Here is a 20,188-nt window from a genome sequence, read left to right on the forward strand (position 1 = left end):
TTTGAACACCTAATTCAATTTTTACACAGAAAATAATTACAGTACATCTGAAACAAATGATAATAACAATAAATTCGAGAAAAAAAGCCTGTTATTTTGCCTCAGTTTGCATCATAACCTGCCGATCTTCAACCAGCTTTTCTCCAGATTGTCGCTACGTTTCTCCATTTTCTGTTATCTCTTCTTTTATTTTCTTCCCTTTTCTTTTTTACCGTTATTTTTATTTTTCTTCTTGGTGCCAGGGGTTCCTTTGTCCTGGGGAGTTAAGTTCAGCATTCGCTTTAAAGATATCTGGCGCCATCTAGTGTTGTGAATGGGTATAACGTCTAGACCTGAATGTAAGACGACCCCCACTTTTTCAGTCTGATTTCAACGGTATATAAAGTGTTCTCCCCTCAGCAACTCAGAGAAGGAGGAAACAACCACATTCTGCAGAGTCTGTGCAGCCTGAACTGTCAATCATCCATCAAGCTCCACAATCATCACGTTAACATTAAATCACATAGATTCGTCTGGACAGGAGTCGTCAATCTTTTTTATCCCTTAGATGAGAGAAAAACAGAGCAGGACCCGCTTGGAATTCTTATTTCTTCCCCTTTTTTTTGGTTTTAAGCCTGTCTTATAATAACTGTTGAATGTGTTTTATTCTGCTTCTATAATTCCTGACTGGGTTTTTAGCTACACGTGTTTACGGTTGATGAAACTTTGAAGGAGTAACGTTAGGCCGAGCTGGAACGTTACAATCTCCAGCTTTAGGCTTCGTTATCGTCACTAATTTATCCTTCAGGTTTAACTAGTTAAATATGAAATAGACAAGTCAATTTAGCAACAAATTTTCTTTTCTTAAACAGCTAGCTAGCTCGTTTTTCTCTCTAAAGTTACATTAGTCACATGACTCACGTCAGGGGAATCATTTATGTAGAGTTGGAGACTAAATAGTTATTGTCAAAAGTAGATTATTATCGCCTGTTAATGGAGTTTTCCAGTTTTACATTTACATTTCATGATTCAGCAACACCAAATCATTAATTAAATGTGTAACTAATTTATTAATTAAATGCTGAAACAATAAATATATATTTTTACTTAAAATGAATTGTATTTTAATTAATTAATGACATATTTCATTCTAATTTTAATTAATTAATGACACATTTAATTAATTAGTGATATATTTAATTCCCAATTTAATTAATTAATGATGTATTTATTTATTTAATTTTGGCACAAAAAATCCTCCATATTTTCTCAATCATATATATATATATATATATATATATATATATATATATATATATATATATATATATATATATATATATATATATGGTTATATACGGTTGAAGACCCCTGCATTAAACCAATAGTCTCATCCACAAACTCTCTCAGTGTATCGGCCTAAATGGCAAACAATGAATAGTTTTAAGTAGCAACACTGAGAATAAAAAGCATTACCTCTGGAAAACAGTGAGTAGTTTTAAGCATTAACACTGAGCACAGCAAACCGTTGTCCGTGTAAAGAGATTAACTCCATAACCTACTATTACCTAACCTACTATAACCTAATATAACCTAATATAACCTACTATTACCCCCCACGACCTGCAGAACAAACATCAACTCCAGCCTGCAGGCTCTAGCTGGATCAGCCGTGCAGCTTTCAGCTTCTCTTTATGAGTTTCCTCCTCAAAACAAACATCTAAATCAGGGGTGTCTTCTACAAATAATATATTTCTTCTACAAATCCATCGTTATTCCACAAATAGAGCAGTTTTTTACATGTTTTTAGTTTTCTAGAATGCATTTGCTGATTTTATTTCTTTGTAGACGGTCGTTTATTTTTATTAACTGACTACTATTATATATTTTCGCAGGAAAAATATCACTGCTAAAAAAGATGATAGAAGATATTTATTCGGAGAATTTCAGTTTTGAATACGAGGATAGTGACAAAGTAAAACAGTTACTAAATAAATAAATACACTTAATTGTACTGGAAAAATCTCTAAATCACAAAGAAACACTCTCGGATGTAATAAGAAAGATTTAGCTTTTAATTACATTTCCTATAAAAAAGCGAAATATATTAAAAAAAAAACTTGTTTCTGTTTATCTTTGTAAAATGATATTAAAAGTATCTTACACATAATTTGAAAAAAAACGAGAAAGTTCAAGAAAAGATCCTGAAGAAATATATTTTACATAATTAGAGTGTAAACAAAGTGCATATTTCCATTAAAATTAATTAAACTGATATTAGATTAGATAACAATAGTAAAAAAAAAGAATTAGAGAAATAAATGTTTGCACCGTTTTTGTTATTTTGAAAAAAAAAAAATTGGTCAAATCCGGCACACCAAGAAAAATCTGATCTAAATGGTGGGAAAGTGAGCGGGTTTGTGCACCAGCGAGCTCTGATTAAACACGTGCTTCCAATCAGCCGGAGCTCCGTGTGAAGGAGGTCACCACGATGACTGAACCGCCGGTTTTATACTTTCATATCATCCACCACGTCCCGACACTTCAAACATCTGCCCGTGTGTTCGTCAGCGGTCCTGTTTATTTGCTGTTCCATCTGTGCTGGGAATGTTTACAGCTCCGAGTCATCTGGGTTTCTCTGAGATTAAACGGACATCCAAAACAAATACATACAAAACAAACTCTGGAAAAGACGTCTCTGAAACTGTCTCTCAGTGAGACGCTCAGACCTGCAGATCTGTGACATCACAGACCCAACAGACCCGGACCAGGTTTATCCTGGACACTCCGTCATGGACGTTCCGTCATGGACGTCGTCATGGACGTTCCGTCATGGACGTTCCATCATGGACGTTCCATCATGGACGTCGTCATGGACGTTCCGTCACGGACGCTCCGTCACGGACGTTCCGTCACGGACGTTCCGTCACGGACGTTCCGTCATGGACGTTCCGTCATGGACGTTCCGTCATGGACGTCGTCATGGACACTCCGTCATGGACGTTCCGTCATGGACGTTCCGTCATGGACGTTCCGTCATGGACGTTCCATCATGGACACTCCGTCATGGACGTTCCGTCATGGACGTTCCGTCATGGACGTCGTCATGGACACTCCGTCACGGACGCTCCGTCACGGACGTTCCGTCACGGACGTTCCGTCACGGACGTTCCGTCATGGACGTTCCGTCATGGACGTTCCGTCATGGACGTTCTGTCATGGACGTTACGTCATGGACGTTCAATCATGGACGTTCCGTCACGGACGTTCCGTCATGGACGTCGTCATGGACACTCCGTCATGGACGTTCCGTCATGGACGTTCCGTCATGGACGTTCCATCATGGACACTCCGTCATGGACGTTCCATCATGGACGTTCCATCATGGACGTTCCATCATGGACGTTCCATCATGGACGTTCCGTCATGGACGTTCCGTCATGGACGTTCCATCATGGACACTCCGTCATGGACGTTCCATCATGGACGTTCCATCATGGACACTCCGTCATGGACGTTGTCATGGACGTTCCGTCATGGACGTTCCATCATGGACGTTCCGTCATGGACGTTCCATCATGGACGTTCCGTCATGGACGTTCCGTCATGGACGTTCCGTCATGGACGTTCCATCATGGACGTTCCGTCATGGACACTCCATCATGGATGTTCCGTTTTTCATATAATTTACATCATATGAAATTAACATTAAATTTAGGATGAGGTTGCTTTAATTATGTGGCAAATGATAATAAACACAAGAAAGATGGAACTAAAACCAAGGACAGGCACAGTGATCTGTTGGTATAGATATAAATCCATAAATAAATAAACCTCTGGCCATTATTTTTCATTTTTTAAGGACAGGCAATTGTGTTATATAAAAAATAAATTATAAAATGAAATAAAACGTGAAATAAAACCTGAGCTCAGTGCAGGGCCCTCCCAGGGTTGGTAGAGAGTGGCAATGCCCAGGACTGTCACTTAGGTAGGAGCACTGGGGGATAGATGGGGAAAAATCGGGGATAAAAAATATTAAAAAAAAAAAAAAAAATAAAATAAAATAAAAAATCAATATTAACATTTTGAATCTCGATATTGAATCGGCTGGAAAAGTATTGCGATATATTGCCATATCGATATTTTTGCCCACCCCTAGCGACCGATAAGTACCAGGATGTTCGGGCCTGCAGGTCTTTCACCAGAGCGACTACCAACAAAAAACCCTCAGTAAACAGTAAAGACGGCATTCAGAAGCCGGTAGTTTGATTCCCGGCCAGGGAACCACAGAGCCGTAAACCACCGCAGAGTCCTGACAACACTTTATTAAAAAATACTTCATTAATCCCCCGAAGGAAATGAAGAAATGGATCTGATTAATGCGACATTTATCTGTTTTTGCCAGACGGGATTCACCTGGAACCGGCCGATGGAAACGGGTTTTTAATAAATCTGCTTAAATCCAGCCCGTGATTGATTAAAAACGCAGCTCTGGATATTTTAGGAAGGTTTTTCACCTCGGGATTAGACCACAGATCAGATTTCTGCGCTGCCGTTGTTCTTCGAAAAATGTTATTTATTCATCCTGTTCATCGCTGAGTGCAGCTTTAATTATTATTATTATTAAACTGATGTTCAGTCGTCTAACGGCACCTTTACGTGTCTGTCTGGGTCTTGGTTTGAATATTTCTGATGTTTCTCTGATGTTTCTCTGATATTTTTCTGATGTTTTTCTGATGTTTTTCTGATGTTTTTCTAATGTTTTTCTGATGTTTCTCTGATGTTTTTCTGATGTTTTTCTGATGTTTTTCTGATGTTTCTCTGATGTTTTTCTGATGTTTTTCTGATGTTTTTCTGATGTTTCTCTGATGTTTCTCCTCCAGAGGGATGAGATGAAATGCCCGTCCCTCCCCAACGCCTGCACCTGCACCTCCGAGGCCTCGGGACAGCCGGGCCCCCAGGGACCAGTGGTGAGTCCCCAGTACCCCCTAAACCCCCTAAACCCCCTAACCCCCCTGTAGCATCCTAAAATGTAATAATTTCCTAAAATGTAATAATTTCCTAAAATGTAATAATTTCCTAAAATGTAATAATTTCCTATAATGTAATAATTTCCTGAAAATTTAATAAAATTTGCACTTAACTAAATCGAAAATGTAATAAAACCCAATAATGTTATTTTCAGTCAAGAGTTCTACATTTTGTGTTTTAAGTATCTAAGAATGTTATAAACGCTGGATTTGAAACACCAGAATGACTATTGGGTTAAATTGCAGACTTTGAGTTCCATGTAATAAATTCCCAATAACGTAATAAGGTAAAAATTATCGGTAAAAATGTTATTACAATATCAGTCTGGATATTTTATTACATTATTGGTAAAGTTATTACATTATTGGATTTTATTCCATTTTCGATTGAGTTAAGTGCAAATTTTATTACATTTTCAGGAAATTATTACATTATAGGAAATTATTACATTATAAGATGCTACATCCCTCCCTGATCCAGACTAACCAGAACCGGGTCCCAGAACATCTGTAGCTGCCGGGATTAGTTCAGGATTAGTTTGGGATTAGTTCGGGATTAGTTCAGGATTAGTCCAGGATTAGTTCAGGATTAGTTCAGGATTAGTCCAGGATTAGTTCAGGATTAGTTCAGGATTAGTCCAGGATTAGTCCAGGATTAGTTTAGGATTAGTTTAGGATTAGTTCAGGTTTAGTTCAGGATTAGTTCAGGATTAGTTCAGGATAAATTCAGGATTAGTTCAGGATTAGTTCAGGATTAGTTCAGGATTAGTTCAGGATAAATTCAGGATTAGTTCAGGATTAGTTCAGGTTTAGTTCAGGATTAGTTCAGGATTAGTTCAGGATAAATTCAGGATTAGTTCAGGATTAGTTCAGGATTAGTTCAGGATTAGTTCAGGATAAATTCAGGATTAGTTCAGGATTAGTTCAGGTTTAGTTCAGGATTAGTTCAGGATTAGTTCAGGATTAGTTCAGGATTAGTTCAGGTTTACTTCAGGATTGGTTCAGGATTAGTTCAGGATTAGTTCAGGATAAATTCAGGATTAGTTCAGGATTAGTTCAGGATTAGTTCAGGATTAGTTCAGGATAAATTCAGGATTAGTTCAGGATTAGTTCAGGTTTAGTTCAGGATTAGTTCAGGATTAGTTCAGGATTAGTTCAGGATTAGTTCAGGTTTACTTCAGGATTGGTTCAGGATTAGTTCAGGATTAGTTCAGGATAAATTCAGGATTAGTTCAGGATTAGTTCAGGATAAATTCAGGATAAATTCAGGATTAGTTCAGGATTAGTTCAGGTTTAGTTCAGGATTAGTTCAGGATTAGTTAAGGATTAGTTCAGGATTAGTTCAGGTTTATTTCAGGATTGGTTCAGGATTAGTTCAGGATTAGTTCAGGATAAATTCAGGATTAGTTCAGGATTAGTTCAGGATTAGTCCAGGATTAGTTCAGGATTAGTCCAGGATTAGTTCAGGATTAGTTCAGGATTAGTTGAGGATTAGTTGAGGATTAGTTTAGGATTAATTCAGGATTACTTCAGGATTAGTTCAGGAGAGTCAGGCATTGTCGGCGTAAAGAATTACATCCTCTAGTGTTTACATGAGTGGGAGGGTTGGGGGGGAAGAGGATGAGGAGGACCAGGACCTGGTCCAGGTCTGGGTTTGTGTCTCTAACACCCTCCCTTTTTCTCCCCAGGGAGCCCCCGGCAGCAAAGGCCCCCGAGGAGAGAGAGGAGAGTCCGGTCCTGCGGTAAGTCCTTCAGAGAACTTCAGTAGGAACGTTGTTGTTCTGGGGGAGGAAACTCTCCCCTGGAGGAACATGGATGTTCTGGGGGAGGAAACTCTCCCCTGGAGGAACATGGTTGTTCTGGGGGAGGAGGAAACTCTCCCCTGGAGGAAAAAAGTGGAAATGTCGAAAACGCACGGAAAAACGCACGCAAAACAAACGCACGAATGCACGAAAAAACGCACGCAAAACAAACGCACGCACGCAAAAACACACGCGAAACGCACGCACGCCCGCAAAAACGCACGCAAAAACGCACGAACGCACGCAAAACGCACGCACGCAAAAACGCACAAACTCATGCAAAACACACGCACGCAAAAACGCACAAACTCATGCAAAACGCACGAATGCACGCAAACAAACGAATGCACGAAAAAACACGCAAAACGCACGAAAAAACACACGCAAAACAAACGCATGCACGCAAAAACGCACGCGAAACGCACGCACGCGCGAAAAAACACACACAAAACGAACGCACGCACGCAAAAACGCACGCAAAAACGCATGCAAAACGCACGCATGCAAAAACGCACGAACTCATGCAAAACGCACGCATGCAAAAACGCACGAAAAAACGCACGCAAAACGAACGCACGCATGCACGCAAAAACGCACGCACGAACGCACGAAAAAACACACGAACGCACGCAAAAATGCACGCACGCACGCAAAAACGCATGGACTCATGCAAAACGCACGGACGCAAAAATGCACGAACGCACGAAAAAATGCACGCAAAAACACACGAATGCACGCAAAAACGCACGCACGCAAAAACGCATGAACTCATGCAAAACGCACGGACGCAAAAACGCACGAACGCACGAAAAAACGCACGCAAAACGAACGCACGCACGAAAAAACACACGCCAAACGCACGAAAAAACGCACGCAAAACACACGCAAAACGAATGTACGCACGAAAAAATGCACGCAAGAACGCACCCAAAAACGCACGCACGCAAAAAGGCACGAACGCACGAAAAAATGCACGCAAAACGAACGCACGCACACAAAAACGCACGCAAAAACGCACGAAAAAACGCACGAACGCACGAAAAAACGCACGAAAAATGCAAAAACGCACAAACGCACAAACAACGCACGAAAAAACGCACAAACGCACGAAAAAAAACGCACGCAAAACACACGCAAAACGAATGCACGCACTCAAAAAAGCACGCAAAAACACACGAACGAACGCAAAAACGCACGCAGGGAACTCTCCCCTGGAGGAACATGGTTGTTCTGGGGGAGGAAACTCTCCCCTGGAGGAAAAAAGTGGAAATGTTGAAAACGCACGAAAAAACGCATGCAAAACAAACGCACGAATGCACGAAAAAACGCACGCAAAACAAACGCACGCACGCAAAAACGCACGCGAAACGCACGCACGCGCGAAAAAACGCACGCAAAATGAACGCACGCACGCAAAAACGCACGAAACAACGCACGAAAGAAACGCAAAACGCACGCACGCAAAAACGCACGCACGAACGCACGAAAAAACGCACACAAAAACGCACGCACGAATGCACGAAAAAACACGCAAAACGCACGAAAAAACACACGCAAAACAAACGCACGCACGCAAAAACGCACGCGAAACGCACGCACGAATGCACGAAAAAACACGCAAAACGCACGAAAAAACACACGCAAAACAAACGCACGCACGCAAAAACGCACGCGAAACGCACGCACGCGCGAAAAAACGCACGAACTCATGCAAAACGCACGCATGCAAAAACGCACGAAAAAACGCACGCAAAACGAACGAACGCACGAACAAACACACGCAAAACGCACAAACGCACGAAAAAACACACGCAAAACGCACGAGCACACGCAAAACACACGCAAAACGAATGCACGCACTCAAAAAAGCACGCAAAAAAGCACGCAAAAAAGCACGCAAAAATGCACGCAAAAACGCACGAACGAACGCAAAAACGCACGCAGGGAACTCTCCCCTGGAGGAACATGGTTGTTCTGGGGGAGGAAACTCTCCCCTGGAGGAACATGGTTGTTCTGGGGGAGGAAACTCTCCCCTGGAGGAACATGGTTGTTCTGGGGGAGGAAACTCTCCCCTGGAGGAACATGGATGTTCTGGGGGAGGAAACTCTCCCCTGGAGGAACATGGTTGTTCTGGGGGAGGAAACTCTCCCCTGGAGGAACATGGATGTTCTGGGGGAGGAAACTCTCCCCTGGAGGAACATGGTTGTTCTGGGGGAGGAAACTCTCCCCTGGAGGAACATGGTTGTTCTGGGGGAGGAGGAAACTCTCCCCTGGAGGAACATGGTTGTTCTGGGGGAGGAAACTCTCCCCTGGAGGAACATGGTTGTTCTGGGGGAGGAGGAAACTCTCCCCTGGAGGAACATGGTTGTTCTGGGGGAGGAAACTCTCCCCTGGAGGAACATGGTTGTTCTGGAGGAGGAAACTCTCCCCTGGAGGAACATGGTTGTTCTGGGGGAGGAGGAAACTCTCCCCTGGAGGAACATGGTTGTTCTGGGGGAGGAGGAAACTCTCCCCTGGAGGAACATGGTTGTTCTGGGGGAGGAGGAAACTCTCCCCTGGAGGAACATGGTTGTTCTGGAGGAGGAAACTCTCCCCTGGAGGATCATGGTTGTTCTGGGGGAGGAGGAAACTCTCACATCTGAGAGCGATTATCTCTGATGCAGCTTCACTTCCAGCACAAAGATCAGATATCAGCAGGAACATGAGCCACATCTACCCCCCCCCCCCAGGGGCTGTTTATCACTGACCCCCCCACCGGGGCTCTTTATTACTGACCCCCCCTCTTCTCTCTGGTTTCAGGGGCCCATCGGTCCCCGGGGAGACAACGGACCACCGGGACCCCTGGGTCTGCCCGGACCCCAGGGACCCAGCGGGCTGTCCCTCCCGGGGGAGGCTGTACGTATAACGCACACCTACACACACTAATGACACAATACACACAACTACACACACACTAACACACACACCGGGACCCCAGGGACCCAGCGGCTGTACGTATAACACACACCTACACACACCTGACGTATATCCAACACACACCCCAACACTGGTTTTGGCTCCGCCCACGTCCGCTGGTTGTAGTTCCACATTAGTCCCATTTAATTTAATTTTTCGTTTCTCATTTATTTGTTAAAGAGAGACAATGTACATTAATGAACATTTTAAAAATGTAAATGCACTTAATTGTAGCCAAAAGGCTCATTTCCATTGGCAGAAGGAACACAAGGCGTAGTAATAAAAGCAACAAATGACGGTAAAAACAAATACAAATACATACATCAGGGTAAATTAGGGACTAGTGCACTACAGGTAAATCAGGGACTAGTGCACTACAGGTAAATCAGGGACTAGTGCACTACAGGTAAATCAGGGACTAGTGCACTACAGGTAAATCAGGGACTACATGCACTACAGGTAAATCAGGGACTAGTGCACTACAGGTAAATCAGGGACTAGTGCACTACAGGTAAATCAGGGACTAGTGCACTACAGGTAAATCAGGGACTACATGCACTACAGGTAAATCAGGGACTAGTGCACTACAGGTAAATCAGGGACTAGTGCACTACAGGTAAATCAGGGACTAGTGCACTACAGGTAAATCAGGGACTAGTGCACTACAGGTAAATCAGGGACTACATGCACTACAGGTAAATCAGGGACTACATGCACTACAGGTAAATCAGGGACTAGTGCACTACAGGTAAATCAGGGACTACATGCACTACAGGTAAATCAGGGACTAGTGCACTACAGGTAAATCAGGGACTAGTGCACTACAGGTAAATCAGGGACTACATGCACTACAGGTAAATCAGGGACTAGTGCACTACAGGTAAATCAGGGACTACATGCACTACAGGTAAATCAGGGACTAGTGCACTACAGGTAAATCAGGGGCTACATGCACTACAGGTAAATCAGGGACTACATGCACTACAGGTAAATCAGGGACTACATGCACTACAGGTAAATCAGGGACTAGTGCACTACAGGTAAATCAGGGACTACATGCACTACAGGTAAATCAGGGACTAGTGCACGACAGGTAAATCAGGGACTAGTGCACTACAGGTAAATCAGGGACTACATGCACTACAGGTAAATCAGGGACTAGTGCACTACAGGTAAATCAGGGACTACATGCACTACAGGTAAATCAGGGACTAGTGCACTACAGGTAAATCAGGGGCTACATGCACTACAGGTAAATCAGGGACTACATGCACTACAGGTAAATCAGGGACTACATGCACTACAGGTAAATAAGGGACTACATGCACTACAGGTAAATCAGGGACTACATGCACTACAGGTAAATAAGGGACTACATGCACTACAGGTAAATCAGGGACTAGTGCACTACAGGTAAATCAGGGACTACATGCACTACAGGTAAATCAGGGACTAGTGCACTACAGGTAAATCAGGGACTACATGCACTACAGGTAAATAAGGGACTACATGCACTACAGGTAAATCAGGGACTATATGCACTAGAGGTAAATCAGGGACTAGTGCACTACAGGTAAATCAGGGACTACAGGTAAATCAGGGACTAGTGCACTACAGGTAAATCAGGGACTAGTGCACTACAGGTAAATCAGGGACTAGTGCACTACAGGTAAATCAGGGACTACATGCACTACAGGTAAATCAGGGACTACATGCACTACAGGTAAATCAGGGACTACATGCACTACAGGTAAATCAGGGACTACATGCACTACAGGTAAATCAGGGACTACAGGTAAATCAGGGACTAGTGCACTACAGGTAAATAAGGGACTATATGCACTACAGGTAAATCAGGGACTACATGCACTACAGGTAAATCAGGGACTACATGCACTACAGGTAAATCAGGGACTACATGCACTACAGGTAAATCAGGGACTACATGCACTACAGGTAAATCAGGGACTAGTGCACTACAGGTAAATCAGGGACTAGTGCACTACAGGTAAATCAGGGACTACATGCACTACAGGTAAATCAGGGACTACATGCACTACAGGTAAATCAGGGACTACATGCACTACAGGTAAATCAGGGACCACATGCACTACAGGTAAATCAGGGACTAGTGCACTACAGGTAAATCAGGGACTAGTGCACTACAGGTAAATCAGGGACTAGTGCACTACAGGTAAATCAGGGACTACATGCACTACAGGTAAATCAGGGACTACATGCACTACAGGTAAATCAGGGACTAGTGCACTACAGGTAAATCAGGGACTACATGCACTACAGGTAAATCAGGGACTAGTGCACTACAGGTAAATCAGGGACTAGTGCACTACAGGTAAATCAGGGGCTACATGCACTACAGGTAAATCAGGGACTAGTGCACTACAGGTAAATCAGGGGCTACATGCACTACAGGTAAATCAGGGACTACATGCACTACAGGTAAATCAGGGACCACATGCACTACAGGTAAATCAGGGACTACATGCACTACAGGTAAATCAGGGACTAGTGCACTACAGGTAAATCAGGGACTACATGCACTACAGGTAAATCAGGGACCACATGCACTACAGGTAAATCAGGGACTACATGCACTACAGGTAAATCAGGGACTAGTGCACTACAGGTAAATCAGGGACTACATGCACTACAGGTAAATCAGGGACTATATTCACTACAGGTAAATCAGGGACTAGTGCACTACAGGTAAATCAGGGACTACATGCACTACAGGTAAATCAGGGACTACATTCACTACAGGTAAATCAGGGACTACATGCACTACAGGTAAATCAGGGACTAGTGCACTACAGGTAAATCAGGGACTAGTGCACTACAGGTAAATCAGGGACTACATGCACTACAGGTAAATCAGGGACTACATGCACTACAGGTAAATCAGGGACTACATGCACTACAGGTAAATCAGGGACTACATGCACTACAGGTAAATCAGGGACTACATGCACTACAGGTAAATCAGGGACTACATGCACTACAGGTAAATCAGGGACTAGTGCACTACAGGTAAATAAGGGACTAGTGCACTACAGGTAAATCAGGGACTACATGCACTACAGGTAAATCAGGGACTACATGCACTACAGGTAAATCAGGGACTACATGCACTACAGGTAAATCAGGGACCACATGCACTACAGGTAAATCAGGGACTAGTGCACTACAGGTAAATCAGGGACTAGTGCACTACAGGTAAATCAGGGACTAGTGCACTACAGGTAAATCAGGGACTACATGCACTACAGGTAAATCAGGGACTACATGCACTACAGGTAAATCAGGGACTACATGCACTACAGGTAAATCAGGGACTACATGCACTACAGGTAAATCAGGGACTAGTGCACTACAGGTAAATCAGGGACTACATGCACTACAGGTAAATCAGGGACTAGTGCACTACAGGTAAATCAGGGACTAGTGCACTACAGGTAAATCAGGGGCTACATGCACTACAGGTAAATCAGGGACTAGTGCACTACAGGTAAATCAGGGACCACATGCACTACAGGTAAATCAGGGACTACATGCACTACAGGTAAATCAGGGACTAGTGCACTACAGGTAAATCAGGGACTACATGCACTACAGGTAAATCAGGGACCACATGCACTACAGGTAAATCAGGGACTACATGCACTACAGGTAAATCAGGGACTAGTGCACTACAGGTAAATCAGGGACTACATGCACTACAGGTAAATCAGGGACTATATTCACTACAGGTAAATCAGGGACTAGTGCACTACAGGTAAATCAGGGACTACATGCACTACAGGTAAATCAGGGACTACATTCACTACAGGTAAATCAGGGACTACATGCACTACAGGTAAATCAGGGACTAGTGCACTACAGGTAAATCAGGGACTAGTGCACTACAGGTAAATCAGGGACTACATGCACTACAGGTAAATCAGGGACTAGTGCACTACAGGTAAATCAGGGACTACATGCAAGTTTTTCTAGTTCCTGCAGGTTTTTCTGGTTCCTGCAGGTTTTTTTTTTCTGGTTCCTGCAGGTTTTTCTGGTTCCTGCAGGTTTTTCTGGTTCCTGCAGGTTTTTCTGGTTCCTGCAGGTTTTTTTTTCTGGTTCCTGCAGGTTTTTCCGGTTCCTGCAGGTTTTTCTGATTCCTGCAGGTTTTTTTTTCTGGTTCCTGCAGGTTTTTCTGGTTCCTGCAGGTTTTTCCGGTTCCTGCAGGTTTTTCTGATTCCTGCAGGTTTTTTTTTTTCTGGTTCCTGCAGGTTTTTCTGGTTCCTGCAGGTTTTTTCTGGTTCCTGCAGGTTTTTCTGGTTCCTGCAGGTTTTTTCTGGTTCCTGCAGGTTTTTCCGGTTCCTGCAGGTTTTTCTGGTTCCTGCAGGTTTTTCTGGTTCCTGCAGGTTTTTCTGATTCCTGCAGGTTTTTTTTTCTGGTTCCTGCAGATTTTTCTGGTTCCTGCAGGTTTTTCTAGTTCCTGCAGGTTTTTTCTGGTTCCTGCAGGTTTTTTTTTACGGTTCCTGCAGGTTTTTCAGGTTCCTGCAGGTTTTTCTAGTTCCTGCAGGTTTTTCTGGTTCCTGCAGGTTTTTTACGGTTCCTGCAGGTTTTTCTGGTTCCTGCAGGTTTTTCTGGTTCCTGCAGGTTTTTCTGGTTCCTGCAGGTTTTTCTAGTTCCTGCAGGTTTTTTCTGGTTCCTGCAGGTTTTTCTGGTTCCCTGACTCCTGTTTTCTCGTCTGCAGGGCCGTCCTGGACCCAAGGGAGACCCCGGAGACTCTGGTCTTCCCGGACAGAAGGTAAGCTTGGCGTCTCAGACAGGAAGTGGGTTTAGTTCCCGGTCGGACTACCGTTCCTGGCGCCGCGCCGCCGCTGAGCTGCTGCTGATTCAGATGGAGCCGCTGATTTACAGCCCGGATCAAGCTGAGCTGCCTAACCTCCCGCTGGTGTTTTCCTGCTCGCTAACATACGAGGAGCTGCAGGAAATAACGACTAAATATCACGGCTGCTCTGCAAAAACCCCAAACCTTACAGGAATATTTGTCTTATTTCTAGTTAAAATGTCTCATTTGTAGTCAAAAAATCTCATTACATTTAAAACAAGAGTCATCACTGGAAAAATAACTTGTTATTTGACAATTTTCACCTGTTTCAAGTAAATTTTCACTTGAAATAAGTAGAAAAATCTGCCAGTGGAACAAGATTTATCTTCTCATTACAAGTAAAAAAATCCTGTTCCACTGGCAGATTTTTCTACTTATTTCAAGTGAAAATCTACTTGAAACAGGTGAAAGTTGTTGTTTTTTTGACTAAAAATGAGACATTTTAACTAAAATAAGACCCATTTTCTTGTTAGGATGTGAGTTTTTGCAGCGTAATCTCTTCCGTCTCCTGAGGAATTCCTCTCCATCTTTCGGTGCGTTGGCACCAGATTTACGAGGAACTTAACGTCTTCCAGATCCGTGATTTTATTGGCCGTTATGAAGCCGCGCTGCCTGGTCTGCTGGTCGTTAAACGCATGTTGCCATAGCAACACCTGCAGCCCCGGCACTGAACTACACTGTAAAAACCTCCTCATGGGAACACTGCCCCCCCCCCCTGGAGACGGAGCTGAGCTCTACGGGGGGTTGAGAGGCTGAACCCAGACCTGATTAAATTATCATCGTTCAGAGGTGTTTCCAGGTGTATTCAGGTGTGTTTCCAGGTGTTTTCAGGTGTTTCCAGGTGTTTCCAGGTGTATTCAGGTGTTTCCAGGTGTTTCCAGGTGTTTCCAGGAGTATTCAGGTGTATTCAGGTGTTTCCAGGTGTTTCCAGGTGTATTCAGGTGTGTTTTCAGGTGTTTCCAGGTGTTTCCAGGTGTATCCAGGTGTGTTTTCAGGTGTATTCAGGTGTTTCCAGGTGTATTCAGGTGTTTCCAGGTGTTTCCAGGTATTTCCAGGTGTATTCAGATGTGTTTCCAGGTGTATTCAGGTGTTTCCAGGTGTTTCCAGGTGTATTCAGATGTGATGCCAGGTGTTTCCAGGTGTTTCCAGGTGTTTTCAGGTGTATTCAGGTGTTTTCAGGTGTGTTTCCAGGTATTTCCAGGTGTTTCCAGGTGTTTTCAGGTGTGTTTCCAGGTATTTCCAGGTGTTTCCAGGTGTATTCAGGTGTGTTTCCAGGTATTTCCAGGTGTTTCCAGGTGTATCCAGGTGTGTTTTCAGGTGTATTCAGGTGTTTCCAGGTGTTTCCAGGTATTTCCAGGTGTATTCAGATGTGTTTCCAGGTGTATTCAGGTGTTTCCAGGTGTTTCCAGGTGTATTCAGATGTGTTTCCAGGTGTTTCCAGGTGTATTCAGATGTGATGCCAGGTGTTTCCAGGTGTTTCCAGGTGTTTTCAGGTGTTTCCAGGTGTATTCAGATGTGATGCCAGGTGTTTCCAGGTGTTTTCAGGTGTATTCAGATGTGATGCCAGGTGTTTCCAGGTGTTTCCAGGTGTATTCAGGTGTGTTTCCAGGTGTATTCAGGTGTTTCCAGGTGTATTCAGATGTGTTTCCAGGTGTTTCCAGGTGTTTTCAGGTGTGTTTCTAGGTATTTCCAGGTGTTTCCAGGTGTATTCAGGTGTGTTTCCAGGTATTTCCAGGTGTTTCCAGGTGTATTCAGGTGTGTTTCCAGGTATTTCCAGGTATTTCCAGGTGTATTCAGGTGTGTTTCCAGGTATTTCCAGGTGTTTCCAGGTGTATTCAGGTGTTTCCAGGTGTATTCAGGTGTGTTTCCAGGTATTCCAGGTGTTTCCAGGTGTTTTCAGGTGTGTTCTGGTTCTGCAGGGTTCCCGTGGTCCTCCTGGAAGCGTCGGCCCCGTCGGACCCGCCGGAGTCCGGGTGAGTAAAAACCCCTGGTTTATTTTAACCGTGCGGCTCTGAATCCTGGAATGTGAGCCGTCGCTGCAGGTTTTCACGCTGGATCTGGTGTCTCTTTTTCCAGGGACCCCCAGGAAAGGAGGGAGCCGGAGGCCCCCGAGGCCCCGCGGGGCTCATGGTGAGACTACATTACCCACAAACCCCAGCAGCCTTCACTCAATCTGAGACCAGCTGACTGGACATTTCCTCCCAGTTTCAGTTCTGTCCCTCCTGTTTCCATCTACCTGATTGTCGTCACCTGTGTCTAGTCTTGTCTTTCCTGTTCCTGCTGGTCCGGACTGTTCCTTCCTCCACGTGGCATGTTGAGTTTTTGATCCTGTTTCAGTTCTGGTTTTTGGTCTGCCTTTTTTTGATCCTGCTCAGCAGCACTTTTGGTTTGTTTTTGGCTGAATAAACCCAGTTTTGGTGACCTCCTGCCTCCTACTCTCCTGCTCTCCTGCTCTCCTGCCTCCTGCCTCCTGCTCTGCTGCGTTTGGGTCCTCACCAAAACCATTCGTGACAGAACGGACCAGCCAGGCTGGATCCAGCGGGAGAGCTCGTCACCCTATCCCAGTTCTTCTGCCGGGAGGCGGAGAGGAACATGCGCCGGGTCGAGGAGGAGGAGTCTCCCTTCCGGGGAACACGCCTGGCTCGGGGTTTATTTAGGGCCCAGGAGCCTTCAGGCTCCAGGGAGACGACGACGTCGGGCCCAGCCCCGGCTTGCTCCTGTTCGGACGGTGGTCCTGGATGCATCAGCCCCAGGTCCTGCTCCTGTGATGGTCCCGGGTTCCCCCTCAGCGCCGAGGACCCGGGTTCCCCCTGTTGAGGAATTTATCAAAACCAGTTCAGAAGTCCGCTTGTGAGTAGTGAGTTTTATTCAGTAGCCGGCGGTGAGCAGACCTACACAGACCAGAGTCTGGTTGAAATGCTGACCCAGATTGATTTGGCCACAGGTAGGGCTGGGCGATTTTGGAAAAAAATAAAATCCCGATTTTTTTTCTCTGAAAACCCGATTTTCGATTTTGATTTCGATTTTTTTGGTAAAACTACAAAAGACAATGGAAAAAATTGTTTCAAATATTTTATCTTTATTTTTAAAGAAAAATAGCAAACAAATTTCCCTATTGGGAATGAAGTGCAACTGAAAGATCCTGTAAATCCTCCTTGAGTTTAGTAAAGTGACAACATTTACAATTTTCTTGACCAAACTAGACGAGCTCTGTCTGTAATGCAGCCAGCTGCAAAAAATCGATTTTCCGATTTCCTTTTTTTAACATCGATTTTGATTAATAAATCCGATTTAGATTTAAAATCGATTAATCGAACAGCCCTAGCCACAGGGTTTTTATACAAAAGTTCAATCAACAAAACACAGGAATAAACAAGCCAAGTGAGAGACGAAAATAATTTACAGTCAGGTGTGATCTCTCAGTTTGGGACGACCCCCTGAGGAGTCAGGAAGTCCATATATGGTATCCTCCGTGGATCAAGTCCTGTCTCTGCAGGAGCTGGACGTCAAAGCCACTTCCACGGTGCCGTCTCAGCAGGGATTCAAGACGCCGGAACTTACGTGTCTCTGTATGAGACTGGAGCCACCTGCAAGTCCTCGTCTCTGCAGGAGCTGGAAGTCAAAGACACTTCCACGGTGCCGTCTCAGCAGGGATTCAAGACGCCGGAACTTGCGTGACAATGTGTCTCAAGCACTGTAGGAGACTGGAGCCGCCTGCAAGTCCTCGTCCCTGCAGGGGTCCTCGTCCCTGCAAGTCCTCGTCCCTGCAAGTCCTCGTCCCTGCAAGTCCTCGTCCCTGCAAGTCCTCGTCCCTGCAGGGGTCCTCGTCCCTGCAAGTCCTCGTCCCTGCAAGTCCTCGTCCCTGCAAGTCCTCGTCCCTGCAGGGGTCCTCGTCCCTGCAGGGGTCCTCGTCCCTGCAGGGGTCCTCGTCCCTGCAAGTCCTCGTCCCTGCAGGGGTCCTCGGGAAGCTGGAACTTGCGTGACAATGGCTCTCAACACCCCTGAGCCGGCTCCTCAGGTTTTGTCTGACCCACCCGCTATGTCCCGAGGGCGACCCCCCTGAACTGTCTCGCCGGTCGGCCCGGCCTGGGTTGGTTTTTGTAATGCTTCATTGGGACATCTGGGATCTGTCCCTTGAGGGGGGGGTGATCTCAGGGTTGGACGTTTCCCCCAGTTTCAGTTTCAGTTCTGTCCCTCCTGTTTCCATCTACCTGATTGTCGTCACCTGTGTCTCGTTATCCTGTTCTATCTAGTCTTGTCTTTCCTTCTTGCTGGTCCGGACTGTTCCTTCCTCCATGTTTCAGGTCTGGTTTTTGGAATCTTTTTTTATTTTTTTTTTATTTTGCCTTTATTTAACCAGGTCGGTCCCGTTGAGACACAATGACCTCTTTTCCAAGGGAAGCCTGGCCAAGACAGCAGCATAAAATAAATTACAATTGCAGACACACAAGTCACACAACAAAAACAACAATTACAAGGCATAGAAATCACAACACACAGATACAATACATTTCAAGGGGGAACAGGGCTAAGGCTCTGGATTCACATTAAAAACAGAAACTAGTACGATATGAAGCTGCTCTGATTTCTCTAACACGAGTTTTCAGAGCTCCAAGGTTGATGATCCTTTAGCTTTAGAGTTTTTTGCAGTGCATTCCAGGCAACAGGTGCAGCTACTTAAAGCAGTGCTTACCAAGTTCTGAGTTAACTTTAGGCACATTTAGTAGATAAAACTTGTTGGAACGTAGGTGGTAGTTGCTCTGGGATTTGGAGAAATAGTTACATAAATAGTGGGGGAGCAGGCCCAGGATAGCTTTGGGAATTGGGAAAGGAATCTTGCACTTTTGGTTTGTTTTTGTTGAATAAATCCTGCTTTTGTGAACTCCTGCCTCCTGCTCTCCTGCGTTTGGGTCCTCAACGACAAACAATGGTGACAGAATGTCTGGTTTGTGTTTCCGTTCAGGGACCAGCAGGATCCCCAGGAATCCCAGGTCCTACAGGGAAACCAGGAAACTCCGGAGACTTCGGTCCTCCCGTAAGTGTTGTTTCTCTCGTCGGAGGATCGTACAAGTACGAGTCCAGCAAACATGTTGAGCCTGAATGTTCTGTCTCTCTGATTTCAGGGCGGCATCGGTCCCAAAGGAGACAAGGGGGAGCGGGTGAGTAAACCTGGACATTTGAGTTTGGGAACGTGGCAGGATTTTCAACCGCGGTTTCCCGGGTTTTGGTGACTCGTCAGGACAGTAGATGTCGTAACGGTTCCAAAACCGTCCAAAAACGTTGCTAACGTTTGTCTCGTCTCTGCAGGGCGACTTCGCTCCCCAGAACATGATGCGATCCATCGCCAGACAAGTCTGCGCGCAGCTGGTCAACGGTACGTAGCCACGGCGCGTTGCTAGGGCATGTTGCTAGGGTATGTTGCTAGGGCGCGTCGCCACGGCACGGCGCGTCGCTACACTGCAAAAACTAAAAATCTCACCAGGAATATTTGTCTTATTTCTAGTTAAAATGTCTAATTTTTAGTCAAA

General features: G+C 44.8%; 1 protein-coding gene across 1 annotated transcript in view; it reads left to right on the forward strand.

Annotated features, from left to right (window-relative positions):
* Positions 1-20,188, forward strand: part of LOC133418655 (collagen alpha-1(XII) chain-like) — a 191,174-nt gene that overhangs the window by 155,969 nt on the left and 15,017 nt on the right. Inside the window, exons 64-72 of the mRNA XM_061707468.1 lie at positions 4,863-4,949; positions 6,698-6,751; positions 9,611-9,706; positions 14,523-14,576; positions 16,580-16,633; positions 16,737-16,790; positions 19,624-19,695; positions 19,784-19,819; positions 19,968-20,034. Of these exons, the coding sequence (XP_061563452.1) occupies positions 4,863-4,949; positions 6,698-6,751; positions 9,611-9,706; positions 14,523-14,576; positions 16,580-16,633; positions 16,737-16,790; positions 19,624-19,695; positions 19,784-19,819; positions 19,968-20,034 (574 nt within the window). The remainder of the gene's footprint in view (positions 1-4,862; positions 4,950-6,697; positions 6,752-9,610; positions 9,707-14,522; positions 14,577-16,579; positions 16,634-16,736; positions 16,791-19,623; positions 19,696-19,783; positions 19,820-19,967; positions 20,035-20,188) is intronic.

This window comes from Cololabis saira, chromosome 18 (genome assembly GCF_033807715.1).
Source record: "Cololabis saira isolate AMF1-May2022 chromosome 18, fColSai1.1, whole genome shotgun sequence".
NCBI lineage: Eukaryota > Metazoa > Chordata > Actinopteri > Beloniformes > Belonidae > Cololabis > Cololabis saira.